The sequence below is a fragment of the Pan paniscus genome, chromosome 2 (genome assembly GCF_029289425.2).
Source record: "Pan paniscus chromosome 2, NHGRI_mPanPan1-v2.0_pri, whole genome shotgun sequence".
NCBI lineage: Eukaryota > Metazoa > Chordata > Mammalia > Primates > Hominidae > Pan > Pan paniscus.
In genome coordinates, this window is record NC_085926.1 from 123,706,289 (window position 1) to 123,729,573 (window position 23,285).

The 23,285-nt window shown below is 49.5% G+C and overlaps 1 protein-coding gene across 4 annotated transcripts in view; it reads left to right on the plus strand.

The window, feature by feature from the left end:
• Positions 1-14,525: 14,525 nt before the first annotated feature.
• The window catches only part of LOC117974324 (uncharacterized), a 136,496-nt gene continuing 127,736 nt past the window's right edge, over positions 14,526-23,285 (plus strand). For 2 of the 4 annotated variants that reach the window (XR_008624859.2, XM_055110377.1), the window contains exons 1-2: positions 14,526-14,672; positions 15,063-15,303. Coding sequence is in view for 1 of the 4 variants with exons in the window: in XM_055110377.1 (XP_054966352.1) it covers positions 14,575-14,672; positions 15,063-15,303 (339 nt within the window). In the remaining 3 variants the exon portion in view is untranslated. The other 2 variants (XR_008624860.2, XR_010111458.1) reach the window with 2 other exon arrangements.

Genomic DNA, 23,285 nt, shown 5'->3' on the forward strand with positions numbered 1-23,285 from the left:
ATTATTCACAACAGCCAAAATGTGGAAGCAACCCAAGGGTTCGTGGACAGATGAATGAAAAAGCACACTGCAGTTCCTTCATACAATGGAAGACTATTCAGCCTTCAAAAGGCAGGCACTTCTGGCCGGTGCGGTGGCTCACGCCTGTAATCGCAGCGTCTTGGAAGACCGAGGTGGGTGGATCACCTGAGGTCAGGAATTCAAGACCAGCTTGGCCATCTTGGTGAAACCCTGTCTGTACTCAAAATGCAAAAAATGAGACGAGCGTGGTGGCGTGTGCCTATAGTCCCAACTACTCGGGAGGCTGAGGCACGAGAATGGCTGGAACCCGGGAGGCGGAGGTTGCAGTGAGCCCAGATTGTGCCACTGCACTCCAGCCTATGCGACAGAGTGAGACTCTATGGAAACACAAAACAAAACAAAGTCAAACGAACAAACAAAGACAAAACTAACAAACAAACAAAAAAAAAAACAGGCACTTCTGATGCAGGCCGCAACATGGATGAACCTTGAAAACATTATTGTCAGTGAAATAAATAAATCCCAAAAGGATAAACACTCCCAGGCACAGTGGCTCGCACCTGTAACCCCAGCACTTTGGGAGGCTGAGCCAGGCGGATCACTTCAGGTCAGGAGTTCGAGACCAGCCTGGCCAATATGGTTTCTATTAAAAATACAAAAATTAGCTGGGCGTGGTGGCGCACGCCTGTAATCCCAGCTACGTGGGAGACTGAGACACAAGAATCGCTTGAACCCACGATGTGGAGGTTGCAGTGAGGCGACATCATGCCACTGCACTCCAGCCGAGGTGACAGAGAAAGACTGTGTTTCCAAAACAAAAAAATTAAACACGGTATCATTCCGCTTATCTATCAAGTGTCTAGAGTAGTTAAACTCATAGAGTTGCAAACTAGAAAGGTGGCCCCCAGGGGCGGGAGAGAGAGAGGAGTGGAGAGCTTGGTGAATGGGTGCAATTTCCATTTTGAAAGATAAAACTGTTCCGGAGAGGATGACGGTGATGGTTGCTAAACAATGTGAATGTACTTCATGTCATGAAACTGTAAACTGAAAAAGCGTGGAAACTGTAAAGGTTTATACTGGCCATTCTATATGAACTAATATATATTTATATTTTTAATATTTAAGAAAGAAGCAAAGAATACACACGAGCTTTCTCCTGACTAGAGGAAGAGCCCCAAAGCTTCTATGGACACTCACTTTTCTCTTCTTTTTGCATTATTAGGAGGAAATCCTTAAAGGTTGGGGAACTTGGGTGACTTTGGCTAATAAGGAGCTCTGTGCCTTGAGCCTCCCAGGCAGCAGAATAGTAAATAGTCAGTCTGTGCCTTCAGCCCTGTAGTGAGAGGTTCCAGTCCTGTGGGCTCCACTCCCGTCACCTGTATCAAGAGGCTCACGTCTCACCCTGTCTTCTTGCCAGCCTTGAGGACGGAGTCTGAGCCTCCATGGTGCACCACACAGGGAGGACTGTGGACCTGTTCTCTGTGGTCATGGCCCAGCAGAGGAGAAGGGCAGTTCAGTGAGTGTAGGGAAAAGAAAGAGAGATCAGACTCTTACTGTGTCTACGTAGAAAGGAAAGAAATAACAGACTCCATTTTGAGAAAGACCTATACTTTCAACAATTGCTTTGCTGAGATGTTGTTAATGTGTAGCTTTGCCCCAGCCACTTTGACCCAACCTGAAGCTCACAAAAACATGTGTTGTATGAAATCAAGGTTTAAGGGATCTAGGGCTGTGCAGGACGTGCCTTGTTAACAAGATGTTTCCAAGCAGTAGACTTGGTAAAAGTCATCGCCATTCTCTAGTCTCAATAAACCAGGGGCACAATACACTGTGGAAAGCCGCAGGGAGCCCTGCCCTTGAAAGCGGCGTATTGTCCAAGGTTTCTCCCCATGTGATAGTCTGAAAAGTGGCCTCGTGGGAGGGGAAAGACCTGACCGTCCCCGAGCCCGACACCAGTAAAGGGTCTGTGCTGAAGTGGATTAGTCAAAGAGGAAAGCCTCTTGCAGTTGAGACAGAGGAAGGCCGCTGTCTCCTGCCTGCCCCTGGGAACTGAATGTCTCGGTATAAAACCCGATTGTACATTTGTTCAATTCTGAGTTGGGGGAAAGACTGCCCTATGGTGGGAGGTGAGACATGTTGGCAGCAATGCTGCCTTGCTATTCTGTACTCCACTGAGATGTTTGGGTGGAGAGAAACATAAATCTGGCTTACGTACACATCCAGTCATAGTACCTTCCCGTGAACTTCATTATGACATAGATCCTATTGCTCACATCTTCGTCGCTGACCTTCTCCTTATTATCACCCTGCCCTCCTACTACATTCCTTTTTGCTAAAATAATAAGAATAATGATCAATAAAAACTGAGAGAACTCAGAGGCCAGTGCCAGTGCAGTTCCTTGGTATGCTGAGTGCTGGTTCCCTAGGCCCGTTGTTGTTTCTCCATACTTTGTCTCTGTGTCTTACTTCTTTTCTCAGTCTCTCGTCCCACCTGACTAGAAATACCCACAGGTGTGGAGGGACAGGCCACCCCTTCAAGTGAGTGCTGAGGTACTGTTGGGAGCCTTGTTTGTTTCCTCATCCTCAGGACAAACAGGAGAGTGCGGTGGGCAGATGTGAGGAGAGCAATATGGAAACTCTGTGCTCAGCAGACTGGGGTTTCTGTTCTTGGTTGTGCTGGGGGTCTCAGAAATCTTAATCAAAATTTTGCTTTCCTCCCCCACTGGTTGTCCTTTTCATGGACATCTCACCCATGATAGCAGGGAATCAGTCCCTCTAAACTATTCCCTAAGAACAACAAAGAGATTATGAAGGTGATGATGATGATAAAGAGGATGACGACAGACCCCATGGCATCATGAACCCTTACTGAGGGTTTCCTGAAGGCCTGGCTCTGAGCTCTGTGCTCTATGCAGCTTGTTTCATTTCATCTGCATAGTCTCCACGTTATTAGTGCACATTTCATGATGATTTTACAGACTAGAAAAGGCGCAACGGATTTTCATGTAGCTTGTATCAGATCACGAATTCAAAAAGGGTGAAGTCCAATTTGAAACAGGCAGTCCACGTTCAGACACATGGCATTTGGCCAGTCCTCTGGCTGCATCCAACCTGCCCTCTCAAATACTTGTCACTCAGGCCAATGCCCCTGCTCACTGTGCCCTTCCCTTTGGGTGTTCCTTGTAGACCACAGCTAGACCAGTGGGTGCCACAATCACTGTGTCATGTTTAGAAGGGGCAGCTGAGATCACATCAAGGATTCCAGAAGGAATTGTCACAGGATCATTCGGGACGCACCTCTCCCTTGCCCCTGTTCCTGGCTTTCCTTACAGCTCTCGACTTCCTCAAAGGAGTCATCAATTCGGCGTTTGGCTTCCATTCCTATTGAGGAAGCTCGAAAGCGTTTCAAAAATGCTCCTCCAATGTGCCTGTGGTTAAGACCTCTGAGCTCTGCTTAAAACTTTTGGAAGCTGAGCGCGGTGGCTCACCCGTGTAATCCCAGCCTTTCGGGAGGCTGAGGCAGGCGAATCACAAGGTCAGGAATTCAAGACCAGCCTGGCCAACATGGTGAAACACTGTCTCTACTAAAAATACAAAAAAAAAGAAAAAAATTAGCCAGGCATGGTGGCGTATGCCTGTAATCCCAGCTATTGGGGAGGCTGAGGCAGGAGACTCCTTTGAAGCCAGGAGACAGAGGTTGCAGTGAACTGAGATCACGCCACTGCACTCCAGCCTGGGCAACAGAGCAAGACTCTGTCTTAAAAAAATAAATAAATAAAAATTACGAAAAAATGTGCTTGGATGGGCTTGGCAAACTTTAGCCATTATCTCATGTACCACTTTGGAAGGGCATACCTTCAGTCACTTCACCCTTTAATCCCTTTGCTCAAGACTAAAGTTCTGAGAGGAAGTCTAATCAGCTGAGTTGTGTCCATGTGGGCAGTTCAGGAAAGGGTGCAGCGGGAGGCAGCTCCAGGGACGTCTTTGGCTTCCATCATGGGGGAGCAGATGCCTGGATTATCCACCCAAACAAATCTGGACAAAGGAAAACGGGGTTCTCTGAGGAAGGAGACATAGAGCCCAAGGAACTAACTAAGAGACAAACAGTCATCCTGTCTTGTCATTTTCTTTTACACATGTGTGTACATTATCTTACACTTAGCACTTTGTTTTCTTTCTCTCCTTTAATTGTACCCTGCTGCCAAAAGTTAAAATAAAATGAAAGTATTGAGATAGCTCAGTAACTGACTTTTGGTCAATTGCCTTTTCATATAGTGAACAGCTGCCCAAACGATTGTCTCTGTCACTGTGCAAATTTGCAAGCGTTTGCATGATCACTCCCAATCCCCCAACACAGGGCTGTGTTACAGCACAATTTATTTCAGTGTTTTGCTCTCTGCAACAGGGAGGTTCTCATCCATTACAGGTTGCAGTAAAAACAGGGGTACCATAAGCAACCACCTCTTTCCTCAATGATGTGATGAAAGCAAAAGCCAAGTAGCTCCATGTATCCAACTTAAAAAAAAAAAATTACGCCCGTGGGCTGCAGTTGGACCTATGGCGGCGGCAGCTGTCACTGGGCCTAGCCCGGAGTGTAGACCTGGGGACTCCCCAGAAGGGTCCGATGGGGTGGCTCACGGAGCGTCAGCGGAAGGCGCACAGGATGCTAAAGCTTTACAACGGCCTCTTGGAAGGGGAGGCGGTGGGACTCCCTGCGGGGCCCGACCCCCTGGACCCCACTGATCTGAACGGGGAACACTTCGACCCGGAAGTTTACCTAGACAAGCTGCCTAGAGAGTGCCCTCTGGCCCAGCTGATGGACAGTGAGACGGACATGGTGCAGCAGATCCGGGCTCTAGACAGCGACATGCAAACCCTGGTCTATGAGAACTACAATAAGTTCATCCCAGCCACAGAAATTGACAAACAGCATGAAACTGTATGAGGAACTGCAGGAGACCCAGAATTTCCCAAATAACCTTGTAAAAGAAGAACAAAGTTGGAAGACTCACAAAAAAATATACATATATATATGTATATATATATGTGTATATATATATATATATAAAGTTGTGTTTTCGTTCAGTTGTAAATGTTTAGTAATTTCTATTGTGATTTTTCATTTAACTCATGAAAGGATATTTTTAATTTTCCAAATGTATGCTTGTGTTTAGCTATCTTCTTGCTGTTGACTTCTAATTTTGTTGCATTATGGTCAGGAAAATGTGGTCTGGACAATGTCAATCATATAGTGGATTTTGTTGAGACTTCTTTATGGCCTAATATGTGGCCAGTTTTTTTTTTTTTTTTTTTTTTTTTTTTTTTTGCAAATTTGCCACATGTGGTTAAAAGGAATGTGGATTATTTGTTTTTTTAGGAGAGTTTTTATTTTTAAATAGATAAGGTTCTCAGTGTAATTGAAATCTAGCTTCAATTAACAATATGCGAGATCTCTCAAACCTTAGGATGTTAGTCAGTGTAACAATAGACTGCTGCTGAGATGAATAAACCCTGAACTCTCACTGGGTTGGCACCCATAGCATAGTCTGGTGCAGGGCAGGGGTTCTCCTTGGGGGCCCTTGTCCAACAGTGATTCAGAGACTCTGGAGGTTTCCATCTTTTAATTCTGCCATCTCAGAATTTTTCACTTGTAGCCATATGGATAGGAAGAGAGGGAACATAGCTCACACTTGCCTTTGAAAACCTTGGCCCAGAAGGGATTTCTTACATTCCTATTGGTGGAAATGCAGTCACATGGTTCCAAACTAACTGCAAGTGAGGCTGGGAAATGTGGTCTTTCTGCATGTCCAGGAAGAGGAATGGTGTGAACATAACATTGTTTTTGACACACTAAGCATGTGCTAAAGAGTTCTTACTCTTATAGGAGGTTTGTCTGTCCTGTGTAACTTTCTCAGTTTTTGCTTAGATAGTTTCAGGCAATGTTGTTTGGTGCATTCAGCTTGATGATTATTATGTCCTCTTGGCAAAGTAGTCAAGATTCCCATCAGTTTGAATGAAAGTGTTTTACAGATAGGTCAGGAAATGTTAATACTTTAAAAGGCTCTTCTATTCCTCCACTCTACAGATAAGAACAACAGAGTCCTAGAGAGAGGAGGTCATGGGTCTCACTCATGAGTGGCAGAATTGAAACCAACATGGCAATAACTTTGCCTTTCCCCCATCATGTTGTTCTCCCTCTATCTTCACTCTGCTGATTTCTTCACTTGCTCCATACAGACCTCCCAGTGCCAAGTGTATAAGTGTGTCTGGAATTGGTGGGTTCTTGGTCTCACTGACTTCAAGAATGAAGCCGCGGACCCTCCTGGTGAGTGTTACAGTTCTTAAAGGTGGCATGTCTGGAGTTTGTTCCTTCTGATGTTCAGATGTGTTTGAAGCTTATTCCTTCTGGTGGGGTTCGTGGTCTCGCTGGCTCAGGAGTGAAGCTGCAGACCTTCACGGTGAGTTTTACAGCTCTTAAGACTGCACGTCTGGGGTTGTTCATTTCTCCCAGTGGGTTCATGGTCTCGCTGGCTTCAGGAGTGAAGCTGCAGACCTTCTCGGTGAGTGTTACAGCTCATAAAGGCAGTGTGGACCCAAAGAGTGAGTAGCAACAAGATTTATTGCAAAGAGCAAAAGAACAAAGCTTCCACAGTGTGGAAGGGGACCCTAGCAGGTTGCCACTGCTGGCTCGGGCAGCCTGCTTTTATTCTTTTACCTGGCCCCACCCACATCCTGCTGATTGGTCCATTTTACAGAGAGCCTGAGTGGTCTGTTTTGACAGGGCACTGATTGGTGTGTTTACAATCCCTGAGCTAGACACAAAGCCTCCCCAAGTCCCCACTAGATTAGCTAGATACAGATTCTCCACACAAAGGTTCTCCAAGTCCCCACCAGAGTAGCTAGATACAGAGTGTCAATTGGTGCATTCACAAACCCTGAGCTAGACACAGGGTGCTGATTGGTGTGTTTACAAACCTTGAGCTAGATACAGAGTGCTGATTGGTGTATTTACAATCCCTTAGCTAGACATAAAGGTTCTACAAGTCCCCACCAGACTCAGGAGCCCAGCTGGCTTCACCCAGTGGATCCTGCACAGGAGCCACAGGTGGAGCTGCCTGCCAGTCCCTCTTCATGCACCCACACTTCTCAGCCCTTGGGTGGTCGATGGGACTGGGCGCTATGGAGCAGGAGGTGGTGCTCGTCAGGGAGGCTTGGGCTGCACAGGAGCCCATGGAGGGGGGAGGCTCAGGCACGGTGGCCTGCAGGTCTCAAGCCCTGCCCCACGGGGCGGCAGCTAAGGCCCAGTGAGAAGTCGAGCACAGCAGCTGCTGGCTCAGGTGCTAAGCCCCTCACTGCCCAGGCCGGCAAGGCCGGCCAGCAGCTCCTAGTGCAGGGCTGCCAAGCCCACACCCACCCAGAACTCCAGCCAGCAGGCAAGCAGCACGCATAGCCCTGGTTCCGGCTCACACCTCTCCCTCCACACCTCCCTTCAAGCTGAGGGAGCCAGCTCCGACCTTGGCCAGCCCAGAAAGGGGCTCCCACTGTGCACCCATGGGCTGAAGGGCTCCTCAAGTGCCACCAAAGTGGGAGCCCAGGCAGAGGAGTAGCTGAGAGTGAGCGAGGGCTGTGAGGGCTGCCAGCACGCTGTCACCTCTTATAAGGAGTGATTAATCTGAGCTTCTCCAGAAAGTCCATTCCTCGTAGGCACGGGGAATAAGAAATCTCAGAGTATAAAAAAAATCAAGTGGTAGCACTTTTGTGAATGGCTCCCAAATTAGATCCTTTACATTTTTTTTTCATGAAGCACAGTTGCACAAAACATGCTTAGCCTGAGATGAAGCACATATTAGAGAAAGGTTCTCTCTATAGCATTATGTATTACTCGAATGAGCATTAAAAAGAGGAGATGGGACATGCTCTCTCTAGCTATTATTACCTCCACTATACAGTTGACATACACAAGGTCATTATTGCATTATGTTTTATTCAACAAAATAACTTTAATGTTGAAGCTTAAATTGAATTCGCTAAAACATCTTTGTCTCTAGCATAATGTGCCTCAAGTGTCTTCTTGGTGCCTGAATTTTCTCCAGAATTATAGTGCTGAAGCTATGGAAGTGGTGAAATTATATGCAATCTGCAAAATAATGTGGCTATAACGTGGTAATTGGCCTTCCACATAATTAAAGGAACATTTCCTCATCAGAGCTGTTCCGTCAGAGACCCAAAGGCTATCGTTGTACAAATCACCCACTTAGGAAAAACTTTATTCCCAGTAGCCTATAAAAATCTGGTTATGAAAACAGATTTGCTTATTCAGTAACATTAATGGCTTCTCATAGTTAAAAAGCCATCAATGTGATTGACCTATAATCTGTTTCCTCTGTGACCAAGTGTCATTTTTATTTTGACAGTTGGGAGCCTTTTGACTCTTTCACAGCTGGCGTGAAGGCACAGGGAGGGAAATCTCAAAAACCAACAACCTGTGTATTCCCAGTCTATTAATCAATAGAAGATCACTTCAACTGGATTAGGGTCTTGTACCTGGTAGGCTCTTATGGACATTGGAATTGGATTTTTACACTAGATATGACACCTCCTTGAGTCAGATCACATTCGTTTTTGATAGACTGTTGCCGAAAAATTGCTCCAGAGTCTGTGCAGTAGCTAAAGCCTTTTTGTTGTTGTTGTTGTTTCAAAAGCAGCATTAGATGTTTTCATGAAGACCTTCCCAGCAGTGATTTCATTGGGAATATGGCCTTTAGCTCTGGTCCTGAATAACTCACACTGAGGAAACCTCTAACAAGTGTTTTATTGGAAGATGTCTGATGGATGGTTGGTTTTAACAACAAATCTCTTCCCTTTTTCTGTCCCCTGTATTCTATTCTCCTTTCTCTACACATTATTCAGGGAGGATTCACCTATTCTCAAAGTCCTTTCCTCTTTATTTCCATTCCAGAGCTCTCTGTATAACTCCAGGCTGATGAATCCAACTGCCCAGTTGTTATCTCCACTTGGCTGTCTGTCTTGCATTGACCTCATCTTACCTTTCCTCTCCTGATTTCCTCTTCTGCCTGGGCTCACCATGTCAGATTCACACCACCATCCACCCAGCTTCCAAAACACCTGGGCCTCATCCTGCATTCCTCCCTCTTTCTCAGTCAAGTTAGTCTACTGTCTCCTCTCCATCCTCACTGCCACAGCCTTGGTCCAGCCAACCATCTTGTCTCACTTGTTGCATTGCAGCCTCCTACCTGGTCTACTCACCTCCCACTCTCCTCCAGCCAGACTGCTCTTTTTACAGCACAAAGTGGATCATTACTCCCCTGCCTTAAAACATCTACTGTCTCCCTTTGTCTACAGGATAAACATGACAAAGAGCCTTTAAGATTTGGCTCCAACTTACCTCTACATTAGTCACTTTTTAGAATTATATGAACATCTCTCAGCTCCTCACCCTCTCACGTCTCGATTTTTGCACATGCTCTTCCCTCTGCTGGGAATGATCTTCCACACCTCTCCTATCGACCTGGCTAATTCCTACCATTTTCTAGTCTTCAACTGAGGAGTCCTGTGGTGGAGAAGGATTTCTGACCACCTGATAGAGATTGCATGCCCACCCATCTCCTGGCTTTTTTTTTTTTTTTTTTTTTTTACGGAGTCTCGCTCTGGCCATCCAGGCTGGAGTGCAGTGGCACGATCTTGGCTCACTGCAATCTCCGCCTCCTGGGTTCAAGCAATTCTCCCACCTCAGCCTTCTGAGTATCTGGAATTACAGGTGCCCGCCACCACACCTGGCTAATTTTTTTGTATTTTTAGTAAAGACAGGATTTCACCATGTTGGCCAGGCTGTTTTCAAACTCCTAGCCTCAAGTGATCCACCCACCTTGGCCTCCCAAAGTGCTGGGCTTACAGGCATGAACAACTGCACCTGGCCGATTGGGTGCCCCTTCTTTGTGCTCCCACTGCCCCAGGCATACTGTCACCATAACTCTTACCATTCTGAGTTGAAAATGGTTTTTTTTTTTTTGCTTTTTATTTCTCTCATTAAGTGCAAAGCTCATTGAAAAGAGGATGGTGGTTGTTCACTGTTGCACTCCTAACCTTGGACTCAGTGTCCTGAGGTCGGCTCTAGAGCTGTGCACACATGTTCAGACATTGGAGCACATCTTGTCTAGCACCTCTTTTGAGGTGGCTTGGAGAAAAGTCAGTAGATACTTCCCCAAGGATGAAACAGAAGCTTCACCTAAATCAGCAGTTCTTCAAATTCAGCCTGCATTAGACTCCTCTGAGAGCTTGTTAAAAATACAGTCTCCTAGAGCCAACTCTTCAAGAGTCAGTGAGTTGCTTCATCATCAAAATATATACAGAATCCAGCCCGTCTTCAGCGCCAGCCTGGTCTGAGCCATTGTGCAGTGAGACTGCAGAATCTCACTGCTGGTCTCCTTGCTTCTGCTCTTACCTTCTTATCATCCATTCAAGTAGCCAGGGTGATCCTTTTAAAAAATTTTTAAAAATTTTTTTGAGATGAAGTCTCACTCTATTGCCCAGGCTGGAGTGCAGTGGTGCCATCTCGGTTCACTGCAGTCTCTACCTCCTGGGCTCAAGCCATCCTCCCACCTCAGCCTCCTGAGTAGCTGGGACCACAGGCATACACCACCACACCTGGCTGATTTTTGTATTTTTTGTAAAGACAAGGTCTTGCTATGTTGCCCAGGCTAGTCTTGAACTTCTGTGTGCCCCCACCTCAGCCTCCTGCATTTTTAGGAAGCCCCTCTTGTAGGGATTTTGATGCAGAGGCCTGGGTGCCTCATGTCTCCTCCCATCTCTCTCTGTCTTTCTGTCTCTGTCTATCTCTCTCTCTTTCTCTTTGCCTTATAGCTGCCCTGGGGACTAGACTCTGCCTTAGACATCCCTCTGATTCCTGTTTGCTTTTACACTGAGGCTGCTTTAAGTCGCACCTTGATCTGAAGCCTTGGGCTTCTGTTCCTATTGCTTGCTTTTGTTGGAAGGGCCGTGCAGCTTCTTGACAAATTGCAAAGGTGCCCACGAGTTTCCAAGTCCCCAAGAACCAAACCAGATGACAAACAAGGAAGCAGCCCACAGCTGGGGAGACAGATTTCATGTCCACACAGAGACTCCAAGATGCTGAACTGAAATCCACCCCGAAACCTGTTTTCTCTCTCATTTAAGTTCAATGTCACCTGGGGGCTTGCAGGGCAGGGCTGGTGACCATTCACAGGGGAAAGATGCTTTGAAATGTCAACTAAGAATTGTGTGGTGGTTAACAGATGGCACGTCAGGGCACAGATTAACATGGAAAGAGGAACTCACCCCTTGAGGGGAGTGTGTGAGGCTGGCAGCCACACAGAGGGCTTTTCCTGCGAGCTCTCACATAGATGCAAACAGCCAGGAGGTTTTGCTTTCTGAGCCTGAGTGGAACCATGTTCCTCCCTGCACATTGCCACTCTGCAGCAAATGTTTATTCCTGTTGCATTGATTAAAAGTGCTTACCAGGCCGGGCACGGTGGCTCAAGCCTGTAATCCCAGCAGTTTGGGAGGCCGAGGCGGGCGGATCACAAGGTCAGGAAATTGAGACCATCCTGGCTAACACGGTGAAACCCCGTCTCTACTAAAAATACAAAAAATTAGCCGGGCATGGTGGGGGGCGCCTGTAGTCCCAGCTACTTGGGAGGCTGAGGCAGGAGAATGGCATGAACCTGGGAGGCGGAGCTTGCAGTGAGCCGAGATTGCACCACTGCACTCCAGCCTGGATGACGTAGCAAGACTCCATCTCAAAAATAAATAAACAAATAAAGTGCTTACTGAAAGGGTTTGAGGGGAGTGGTGACAGTGTGAGTTATGGCTCTGCCGGCTGCCAGTGGAGCCAGCCGCTCTGCACAGCTGTTCAAGGGTGTTTTGAAAAGTGGCTCAGCCAGCCAGGAGTGACTGGGTGTAAGTGTTGCTGCCACAACATCTTGTAGCCTGATTGGGGCCGTATTTGCAGAACCCCTAAACCACTACACTTGTTCAGGCTTAAAAATAAGCTTGCTTTTTTGGTTGTTTGTTTGTTTTGGTTTGTTTTATGAGACGGAGTCTTGTTCTATTGCCAGGTTGGAATGCAGTGGCATGATCTCGGCCCACTGCAACCTCTGCCTCCTGGGTTCAAGTGATTCTCCTGCCTCAGGCTCCCGAGTAGCTGGGACTACAGGCATGTGCCATCATGGCCAGCTAATTTTTGAATTTTTAGTAGAGATGGGGCTTCACCATGTTGGCCAGGATGGTCCGATCTCTTGACCTCGTGATCTGCCCACCTCGGCCTCCCAGAGTCCTGGGATTACAGGTGTGAGCCACCGTGCCTGGCCAAACATAAACTTACTTTCTTACCTCTTCTGCTGAACTCTATTTGCTTCTTTTCCCAAACATCTTTATCCAAAAGAGCTTTTAACAACAAAGTTACCCAATGCCCTTCCCTAGTCTCTCCTTGCAACTGGCTCTCAGCAGGGCGTAGAAGGAAATCCTTGACAGAACCAATTTACGTGACTTTTTGGAGGACTCTGGCTAGCCCCAGGAGGTGTTTGCATTTTTAAATAGGTTACTAGTGTCAGAATGTTTCATGAGTAAGAGCACAGCCTCTATGTTGGATGCCCCGAATTTGAATCTCAGCATGGCCACTTTGTATATAACCAGAGGATGGATTTGGGGACCCAATGGATCTACCATGACATGAACTTGCACCAACATTCACCTGACCTCCAAAATGCCTATTCTGACTGGTAGACCCTAGTCTCGCCCTAGTGCCAGTTCAGAGCCTGTGTCCAGTGATCCTGCACAGGTCTCATTAGTTCCTTTTCCCCTGTTCAGTCATCCTGGTAAAAGGCTGTGTATTCCTTCGGGGGCAGGCTGGGAGAAAAATTGACAGTATAAATTTTTGGCAGTGGAGCAGAGTCCTTTCTGGAGGGGACCTGGCTTCCCATTCAGACAAGGGACTCCGGGTCTGTGAACTGGCTTATGTCTGGGAATTGACTGGGGACTGTGACTCTGTTTTTATGATTCAGATTAGACTTCTACTCACCTGACCTAGAACTCTTCTGCAAACACAGATCCAGTAAAAGTGTGGCAGGCTTCTTATCTATTTCACATCTAGGAATGCCACGATCAGCTGGCACCATAGGTCTCTCCGAGTCAGGCTATTCTGGTTGCAGCTTTGACTCTGCTGTCTTTTATGGTAACTGCGTCCACCTTGCCTTTGGGGATTGAGTGCTGAAATCACTTGGCCCCGGCCCCTGTAGTGTGCCTCTGTCACTTACCCTCTTTATACCTCAGTCTCCTCCTCTGTAAAATGGGCATCCTAATAGCACCCACCCCCAGGGCTGCTGTGAGGTATAGATGGATAAGCATATGGAAAGTAATAGAAGAGGGTCTCAAAGCCCACGTGTCGTTATCAGAATTATTTCATGATGGGGAGAGCTGGAGGAGAGAGGAAGGTGCTGAGCAGACCCATGTGCTCTCCCACCAGTGTTTCCTGAGTACCTACTATGTGCTGCCCACTGTGAGAGCTGTTAGGGTTGAAATAGGGAGCACAGCAGGGTAGGGGCCACCATCAGGAGCTTAGTGGAGAGACCATTGTGCAACATGGTTCCAGCGCTTGGGGTGGGGAAGCTCAGGGAGTACAGGGGCCTAGGATCCTGGGCAGAATCATGGGAAGGACACAGCCTCCCCAGCCTCTCCTGCCTCCACTGCCTCCCAGGCCTCCTCTGCTTCCCTGACCTCTCCTGCCTTCCTGGCTTCCCCTTCCTTCCCGGCCTCCCCAGTCTCCCCTGTCTCTCCTGCTTTTGAGGTAGGCCAGGAGTTGCTGGTGCTCACTTAGCCTGTCCTGGACTCTTGGTGTAGCACCTCGATGTCCAGAAAATACACCTGGGTTCAGCTGATCACACAGCCAAAGAAGGAGCTCCACACTGACACTAAGAGTGCATCCTGGGCTCATTCATCAGGGCATGCCTCCAAAATATTTCTCCACCTCTCCTCTCTTTGCCCACCTGCATTGTCTCTGTGCCTGAGCCCTGGCTGGGGGCCTGCAAGGATCCCCTATCTCCTCTGTCCCTGCACGGCTGGGTCCCAGGCAATCTGTCTGCCCACCACACCTCTCTCCCCTCGCCCACCACGCTCCAGCCCCACAGTCCTCCTTCTGCTTCTTTCCCAGCCTCTGGGCTTTTGCACACGCTGTTCCCTCTGCCCAAACATGCTCCACTGGGCTGAGAACAACTCTCTGAGAAGTCTCTCAGCTGTTGCTTCCTTTGGAACAGCCGCTGCTGCTGTCCCTCTCCCAGCTCCAAGACCTGCTGAGCCTCCTATCTTTTTCAGTTCCCATGCACCCAGCACTTCTCCTTGGCCTCCTTTTGCCCAATCGACAATGTCCGTTCTCAATGCCTCCTCACACAGCGCTGAGCCCCACTGGGTGAAGGCAATGCCTGTCATGTCCACCACAATATCCCCTCCCCCATCACCACGCCCGGTCCACAGAGATGCTCAAAAAAGATCTGTTGGTAAGCGATGCGAAGGTGCATTCATGTCATCCTGCAGGCGGAATTCTCCACGAGTTTTGAGCAGCCTCGGTTTTCCCACCACCTCCAAATCATGCAAGACACAGGGTAAGAGCAAAGACAAGGTGGCTCTGGCTGATGTCCACCCTCTCGGGGCGTCCCTTCTCTTCTCTCCTCCTTGGGCAGGGAGACCTTCGGGGTGCAACCTGGCTGGGGCGGGGTGGAGGTGGAGGGCCTGGCCGGAGCGGGCCTGGCTACGGGCAGGGGACAGCGACCGCCTAGGCCGGGGCAGGTGAGCGTGGCGCAGGCCCCGGCCCGGCGTGTCCGCGGTGCGCGCGAGCGGCCAGCAGAGGGCGCCAGAGAGCCAGGAGCGGCCCGCGGAGGAGCCGCGCCGGCCCCGTTGCCCAGCTCCGCGCCGCGCGGACCCTCCGAGCCCGCGCTCAGACGCCCCAGCTCCGCCGAGAGGCCGCTCGCGCCGGGTCCTTCCTCTTCCCCAAGTGCAGGCAGAGCCCCCAGAGCCATGGCCAGCCCTTCCGGCAGCTCCGAAGCCACTGGCAATCCCCGAGGCAGGGATGGCCGGCCCAGGAGGGAGGAGGACGACGTCCCTCCCGGGGAGAAGAGGCTGCGGCTGTTGCTGGACGGGGGAAGCGCACAGCCCGAGGACTGCGAGGACGGAGAGGACGCGCCGCGGCCGGGCAGGGAGGAGACCGGCACCCAGACAGGTGGCGACGGCAGAGGAGTAAGTGACGCGGGCGCGGGGGTCCGGGGGTGCCGGGGGCGCGGGGGTGCCGGGGACGCGGGGTAGGGGCGGCGGGAGGCTCCGTGGCCGGCCCCGGGTTGAAGTTGGTAACTGAGCGGCAACTCCGGCGGGCGCGGAGTGACAGCTCGTGACGGCCTCCGAGACGCCAGCTGCCCCTTCTCGGCTGTGTGGCTTCGACTTCCTGATTCTCTCACGACGTCCCTGGCCGGGAGACCCACTGGACTCTGCGGCTAGCCAAAAGGGGAGGGGGAGCCCCGCGTCCTGGGGGCCCCCAGCAGGGGAAGGGGCGGGGGTTGCGCTGGGCATCCTGTCTGGGGCATCTGTCTGGGACTCTGCCGGTGCCTCTCACCTGGCGAGGGGCTTGTGGCGGGGGTAGGGGGAAGTCCCTGGCGCCAGGCTTGGCCAAGCCCTGCTCTGCTGGGCTGCGGGCTGGCAGCGCTCACCCAGCTCCTCACCTGCCCCGCATCTTCCTGTTTTTCTTCCCTTTCTGGTTGGGCAGCGGGAGTTGAGAGGAGGCAGATGGCTTCCATCCCAGAAATCGCTCTCCTCTTTCCATTCCTACAGAGAGGGACAGAGAGGGAAAGTTCCTTGCATCCCCCGGGGCGCTGTCCCTGTGAGCTCTCAGTGTCCTGCACACGTGGGCCCCTGAGTCACCGGGCCTGTGTGTGTGCGATGGGGTTCCGTGGCCAGCCTGGCCTCCTGGGGTTCACTTTCTGCTTTCCTACACCAACTCTTCCTGTGTGGCTTTGCTGGCCTTCCACTGGGGAGGCACGTGGGTTTGGAGGGCAGATGAGGGCCCGCTGGAGAGCTGTACCCCTCAGTGAGGGCCGCCACCTTGACGGTTTTTGATGGATAATGCGGTTGACCTCTTTGTTCCTTCCACATGTTTTTATGTTTGACCATTTGCTCAGCTGAGCTTGTCTTAATCATTTGATTCGTGGTGAATGAGCCCCACATGGGAGAGAGGGCGGCCTTCATTCTGAACCCATTTAAGCAGCACGGGCAGCCCTCTTCGCCGTGGGCGGCATCAGAGCCCTCCCTGCCCAGTCTTGGGGTTGCTCCCGGATGCTGTCTGGGAGGCTTGCTCATGGTGACATCCTCATCTCCCCCTGCACTTTACTGCATTCAGAGCTTGGGTCACCTGGACACTGAACTCAGGTGAATTTTCTCTGAGATCCCAGGAGAAGGAGTACAGTTCTCTGGAAGGTTTTCCAGGGCCAATCACGGAAAGGATGAGAAGGGAGAGGTCCTGGTCGGGGACACAATTACGGTGGCAGTGTAACGCCCGGACACTTTATTGCATGAAGTCACTCTCACTCCCTCTACCTCCCTCTTTTACGTGGACTCTGCCAAAGACCAGGATACCAGAATGCAGTGGAGTGACCAAGTGTAGTGGGACCTTGGGAACGCGAGTCTGGAGCCAGGCGGCTGGGGTTTGCACCCTGGTTCTGCCCCTCCTTAGCTGGCTGACATGGCACAAGCCACTTACCCTCTCTGAGCCTTACTGTCTTCAGTGGCAAATGGATCGGTCAAAAGGCCCCATTGCCTGGGGTTGTTACTGCTAAGATTAAGGGAAGCTCGTCCATAGAAGCACTTAGCGTTGTGCCTGGCACATAGTGTATGGTGGATAAATGGGACTTAGGACTGAAACTCATGCCTTGGTGTGTTTTTGCAGTGATGTTTTGTTCTGGGGTGCATCACAAGAGACAAGGTTCTTGGCCGGGCGTGGTGGCTCAAGCCAATAATCCCAGCACTTTGAGAGGCCGAAGGGGGAGGATCGCTTGAGCTCAGGAGTTTAAGACCAGCCTGGGCAACGTGGTGAAGCCTCATAGCTACCAAAAAAAAAAAAAAGCCAGGTATGGTGGTGTGTGCCTGTAGTCCCAAGTACTTGGGAGGCTGAGGTGGGAGGATTGCTAGAGCCTGGAAGGTCCGGCTGCAGTGAGCTGGGATCATGCCACTGCACTCCAGTGTAGGTGACAAAGTGAGACCCTGTTTCAAGGAAAAGAGAGAGAGAGAGAGACAGACCCACAAGTGTTTTAAGCCAGAATCTCCATGTTAAAATGCTTTCTGGAGGCTAAAAGGATGACATATTGATAATGAAATATTTAAAAGGCAGAAACCCCACTGAATTTCTTGGTCCACCGAGGGAAATGGGAATCGCATGACCTGAAGGATGATGCAGGAACTGAACAGAAACCATCCTTGTTTCCTGAATCTGAATATGGCACCCTCTTTTCATGGTGTCTGTATCTGCTCAGTCTGGCGGCCCCTCGAAAAGAGGGAATCTGGATTTTCAAACTTAAAATTTGGCCCAAAGCCCACTGCTGCCCACAATGCCCGCCAGACACATTCCTCTTCCCTTTTAGTTTCTATGGGAATACTCTCTTTGAAGAACCCATGAAGCAGTGTCAGGCTGGTGTGAGGATCAGCAGTGATTTCTTTGAGGAGGAGAGCCCGTTTCTTCACTCTCAGGCCATGTCTGAGTGGATCAAGAAGAACAGAGTGCCCTTTTATGAGATTTTGTCTGCATAGACCATTAGCTTGGTAAAAATGTCAAAACCATCCTCGTTCTTTAATAGCAGATTATTTTGGACTTTTCTCTGCAAGAAGCAGCATGGGCATTCAGATGCTTTTAAGGATAAAATGTTCTTTCTCATCACCAGGCCTGGTGCTCTAGATAGCTGAGGTTTTAATGTGACTGGATGTCCCTTGGAGTGGCTCCCAGGCTGTGCTCTTGTGGTTGGGTGGCAAGGGGTTGCGTTATTCGGTGGTGGCTAGAGGATGTTTTAGCAGGTAAATCGGGCCCCCAGGAGCCCCTGAGTGCCAAGTCCTGCTGCAGGGCACGTGTTTATGGGGGGGAGGTGGGGGGTGGTGGAGGGTAGAGGGCGGGAGGCATTGATTTCCTGCCAATATCAGAAGTTTCACAGGCTTCTTGTGTATCCACAAACACCCACCCCATTGAGAAGGCCTAGAAAACCTGGCCCTCGCCAAACCTTTATTGACCGCTTGTGAATGATCCCAGGGTGTGTCTGACCCACAGCTCCTCCTGGAGGGAGAGAAAAGTCTCTCCTAGGTATTTGGTTATCAACCTCAACAATTTGCTGATCCTTCCCCAAGACCAGGCATCTTGGCAGAGATTTCTGGGTTGTCAGGCGGAACCGAGCATTCAAGGGTAATAACTCGTTGGAGTCCCTGAAATCCCTGATGGACGCACCACGTAAAAGCATCCAGGGTTGAAGCCAGATCAGGAAGGTTATTGTCATCCTGGGGCTCCTGTAGAGGTGCATCCACGTTGCAGGTATTTTCCCTTCTTGCTGAGGAGAAACCTGGGTTTCTCAGCTTTGGCACAGTCACAACACTTGGGGTCAGACCATTCGTGGTGGTGGTCGGGGGGGGCCGTTCTGTGTATTGTAGGATGGTTAGCAGCATCTCTGGTCTCCATCCTCTAGGTGCCATTCTACCCTCCCATCTGTGGCTACCCCAGATGTCTCCAGACGGTTTCAAATATCATGGAGCAAGGGAGTGGTACGTGAGCAAAACCACCCCAGTTGAGAGCCATTGGTCTACACTTGTGGAAATGTTTGAGGGTGAGAGTGTCGAGCTTGGGTCCCTGCTGTACCCTTTATGAGCAATGTGGTCTTGGAAAATTAATAGTACTCCAGGGGCCTCAGTTTTCTCATCTATAAATGGAGATAAATGAGATAACACTTTCATAGGGAGGTTATATGGGATTTACTGAGATAATAAGACAGTACATGGAAAATGCTGGACATAGAATTTATTTATTTAATTTTTTTTTTAAGACGGAGTCTTACTCTGTTGCCCAGGCTGGAGTGCAGTGGCATGATCTCCGCTCACTGCAACCTCCACCTCCTGGGCTCAAGTGATTCTCCTGCCTCAGCCTCCCAAGTAGCTGGGATTACAGGTGCCCACCAACACACCCGGCTAATTTTTGTATTTTTAGTAGAGATGGGGTTTCACCACATTGGCCAGGCTGGTCTCAAACTCCTGACCTAAGGTGATCCGCCTGCCTCGGCCTCCCAAGGTGCTGAGATCACAGGTGTGAGCCACCATGCTGGGCTGGGCATAGCATTGTAACACAGACAAAGCACAAAATACTCGGGCAATATCTTTTTACCTTTGGCTTGTCTAGACTCCATCCTCCATCCCCTCATGCGCTGGTACGGTGCAGACCAGAGTATCACCCACCTAGACTGCAGAGTGGATTTGGGTGGCATCTTGGCTTTCTGCACAAGACTTGCCTGTTCCCCACCACATCCCCCTGGTTCTCAGGGTCCAGGATTCCAGGACGCAGGGATGTGGGCCGGCAGGGCAGGTGGCCCACCCAGTTCACTCCCACGCTGGGGACCTGCAGAACCGGCTCTCCAAGACAGGGTGTTTTGACCAGCATCCAGGTTTCTGGATTTCCATTTGAGCACAGCTGGACTACACAGGCTGAAGCTGTCTCTGCTGAGATATAGGTATTTCCCTGGCGATGATCTTTCAAGCTGACATGAAGACATGGCCACCCGCTGGAACGTGGTGTGTCTGCTGTGGCACTCTTGTAATTTGTGAGGCAGACTCCTGAGGAATGCAGTGCATAAGTGGGAAATGGTGGGAGGTTCTCCCATCCCCGCCTGGCCGAAAGTGCTGCCTGCGCAGGTTGGTGGACGGTCCTTTGAGCAGGAAGAAGACACGGAGCACATTCCTGTTAGCTACAACAGAGAGGGGCAGGGTACACACTGGACATTTCAAGCCCCTGCAGAGAAGCAAGTCTTACTGTGCTGGGAGTACTTGTGGAGTGGGGGCTGTGTTGCCCTGGGCTTTAATTATTTCAGGAACATTTAGCCGCAGGGTTGGCAGGCTGGATCTTGATATGTGTTTCTCAGTTGGAAAGACTTTGGACCATAGGGAAATGTCTTCTCAATTCTTTTAATTTCATTAAGGTGGTCATTTTTCTTCTTGTGGCCTCTGGAATGTGACACAGAACTCAAGGGACAGGAAGGAGATGAGTTGGAGGCTGGGACAGGGGTCCCTGCCAGGGATGCTGGTGACTCACATGACGGTGTTGATGTGTGGAGTCTGGTGCCTGGTTTGGGGAATGTTTGTGGGATATGTTCCAAAGCACTGATGGACCTATCAGGTACTGGAGGTGAATGGTCAAGTCTGATCTCAGGGCTGGCAGTGTCAGGCAAGGACAGGAAGTCGACGTTGGACTCATTGGCTGAGGTTGCTTGGGACCCTGGGGGCAATGTGTGCCAGGACAGATGGGTCTGGGGCTAGGAAGACAGGTTTGGGCTGGAGACTCGGGCTTGGGAGGCATCCCAGGTAGACAGTGGTTGAGGCTGTGGAAATGACTGCGATTGCCTGGGTTGAGAGTGGAGACAGAAAAGATGGGGGTTTTGCTCTAAGCCTGGGGAACCCACCTCCCAGGTTCAAGGGATTCTCCTGCCTCAGCCTCCCAAGTAGCTGGGAATGCAGGTGTGTGCCACCATACCTGACTAACTTTTGTACTTTTAGTAGAGATGAGGTTTGGCCAGGCTGGTCTCAAACTCCTGACCTCAAGTGATCGGCCCACCTTGGCCTCCAAAGTATAGGATTATAGGCGTGAGCCACCATGCCTGACCATTTTTAAATATTAATTTTTATGAAATATTTTCAAACATATTTTACTGTACATTGGAAAAGTCAATCATGATTTGAAAACTTTATCAAAATCCAATCAATTGTCAATTAAGCATTTAATTGTGGATGGGTAGGGAGACTATTTTGACCAAAACACGTTAGAACAATTACCACTTATAGAAATAATCTATGTTTTAATGTTTTAGTTGAATTAAAGAATCTTTTATATTCTATCCAGGCGCAGTGGCTCACACCTGTAATCCCAGCACTTTGGGAGGCCGAGGCTGGCGGATCACCTAAGGTCAGGAGTTCGAGACCAGCCTGGCCAACATGGCGAAACTGTCTCTACCAAAAATACAGAAATTAGCCAAGTGTGATTGCACACACCTGTAATCCCAGCTACTCGGGAGGCTGAGGCAGGAGAGTCGTTTGAACCTGGGAGACAGAGGCTGCAGTCAGCCGAGATCGCACCACTGCACTTCAGCCAGCCTGGGTGACAGAGTAAGACTCTGTTTCAAAAATAAATAAATAAATAAAATAGAATTCTGAATTTTATTTTTAATTATTTTTGTAAAGAGAATGTCTTGTTTTTTGGAGTTGTTGAATTTATTGAATTGACAAAAATTATGTACAAGAGGGTATACAACATGATGTGATTGAAGTATGTATACAATATGAAATGGCTAAATCAAGCTAAATAACATATCACCTCCCAGACTTATTTTTTTGTGGTGAGAACACTTAAAAATCTACTCTCTTAGTGATTTCCAAGTGTATGATATGTTGTTATAAACTATAGGTACCATGTTGTCCCATGGATATCCTGACCTTATTCTTCTTCTTTAAAAATGACATTCTGTTTCCTTTGGCATCTGCCCACTTCCCCACCCTGGCAACCATCATTCTACTCTACTTCCGTGAATTCAACTTTTTTCTTTTCTTTTTCTTTCTTTTTTTTTTTTTTGAGACAATCTCATTCTATTGCCCAGGCTGTAGTGCAGGGTTGTGATCTGGGCTCACTGCAGCCTTGACCTCCCAAGCTCAATCAATCCTCCCAACTCGGCCTCCTGAGTATCTGGGAGTACAGGAATGCACCACCACGCTCCACTAATTTTTGTATTTTTTTGTAGAGACAGGGTCTTGCTGTGTTATGCAGGCTGGTCTCGAACTCCTGGGCTCAAGCAATCTGCCAGCCTCAGCCTCCCAAAGTGCTGGGATTACAGGCATGAGCCACCATGCCTGGCCGAGTTTAACTTTTTTAGATTCCACATATAAGTGAGATCATGTGGTATTTGTCGTTCCGTGCTTGGCTTATTTCACTTAACATAATATCCTCCAGGTTCATCCATGTTGTCTCAAATGGCAGGATTTCCTTCTTTTTGAAGGCTGAATAGTATTCCATTGTGTACATACACCACATTGTTGATGGAAGTGTAATGGAGGCCAGTTGGGGGAGGAGGGGGAAAAGATTCACTCTAAGTCTAGATGCTCCAGCACCCACCCAGGGTGTGTGCAAGGAAGTGCAGGTTGCTCCTGGTCTTGCAAACTGTGGTTTGTGGGACTCCAAAGCCCCTATCCTTCCACGATGCTTTCTGTCCTGTTATCACATTTCCTTGGAGGAGAACCCAGCCTTGGTGGAGAGCCCTGCTCTGGCTTTGTCCCTCGGCATGAGATGGCAAAGGATGGTGCTGCTGGGAGACCCTCACGTCTGCGCACTGGGGGCTGCTTGCCTTCTCCGTTCCTCCTTCAAGTATCTGAGCAGCTCCTGTGTGCCAGCTGCTGGTCTACAAGATGGATCGGTCCTTGGAGATCACGCTGTAGCAGAGGAGGCAGGCTGTAGCCCACAGGCCAGAACCAGCCCCCTGCCTGTTCATACAAATAAAGTTTTATTGGAACACAGCCACACCCATTTCAGTGCATATTGTCTGTGGCTGCTTTCCTGTTACAATGGAGAGTTGAATAGTTGGGACAGAGACCTATGGCTTGCAAAGCTGAACTGTTTACCATCTGGCCCTCAAGAAAAAGGAAAAAAAAATGCTGATCCTTGTACCCCGACAGTCTTAGGTTAAGAGGACTTTGTACCACCCTGACTCCCAGGCGGCCATGAGTCGAGTCACCCTTGAAATGTACACAGGTCTGGGCTAGGGTGCTTTCTGATTTTTGTATGGGGAAGAGAAAGGAGGGAGGAAATGGCAATTTGTTGCCCTGTTCTAACATTTTCCTAAGATGGGTCTCCAGGCAAGGGCTTGGGATCTCACCTTGCACAGCTTACAAAACCCAGTGAGACCAGCTGTCTTGGCGCTGCCACTCTGAGGGATGGAGCCCCCAGATTACTA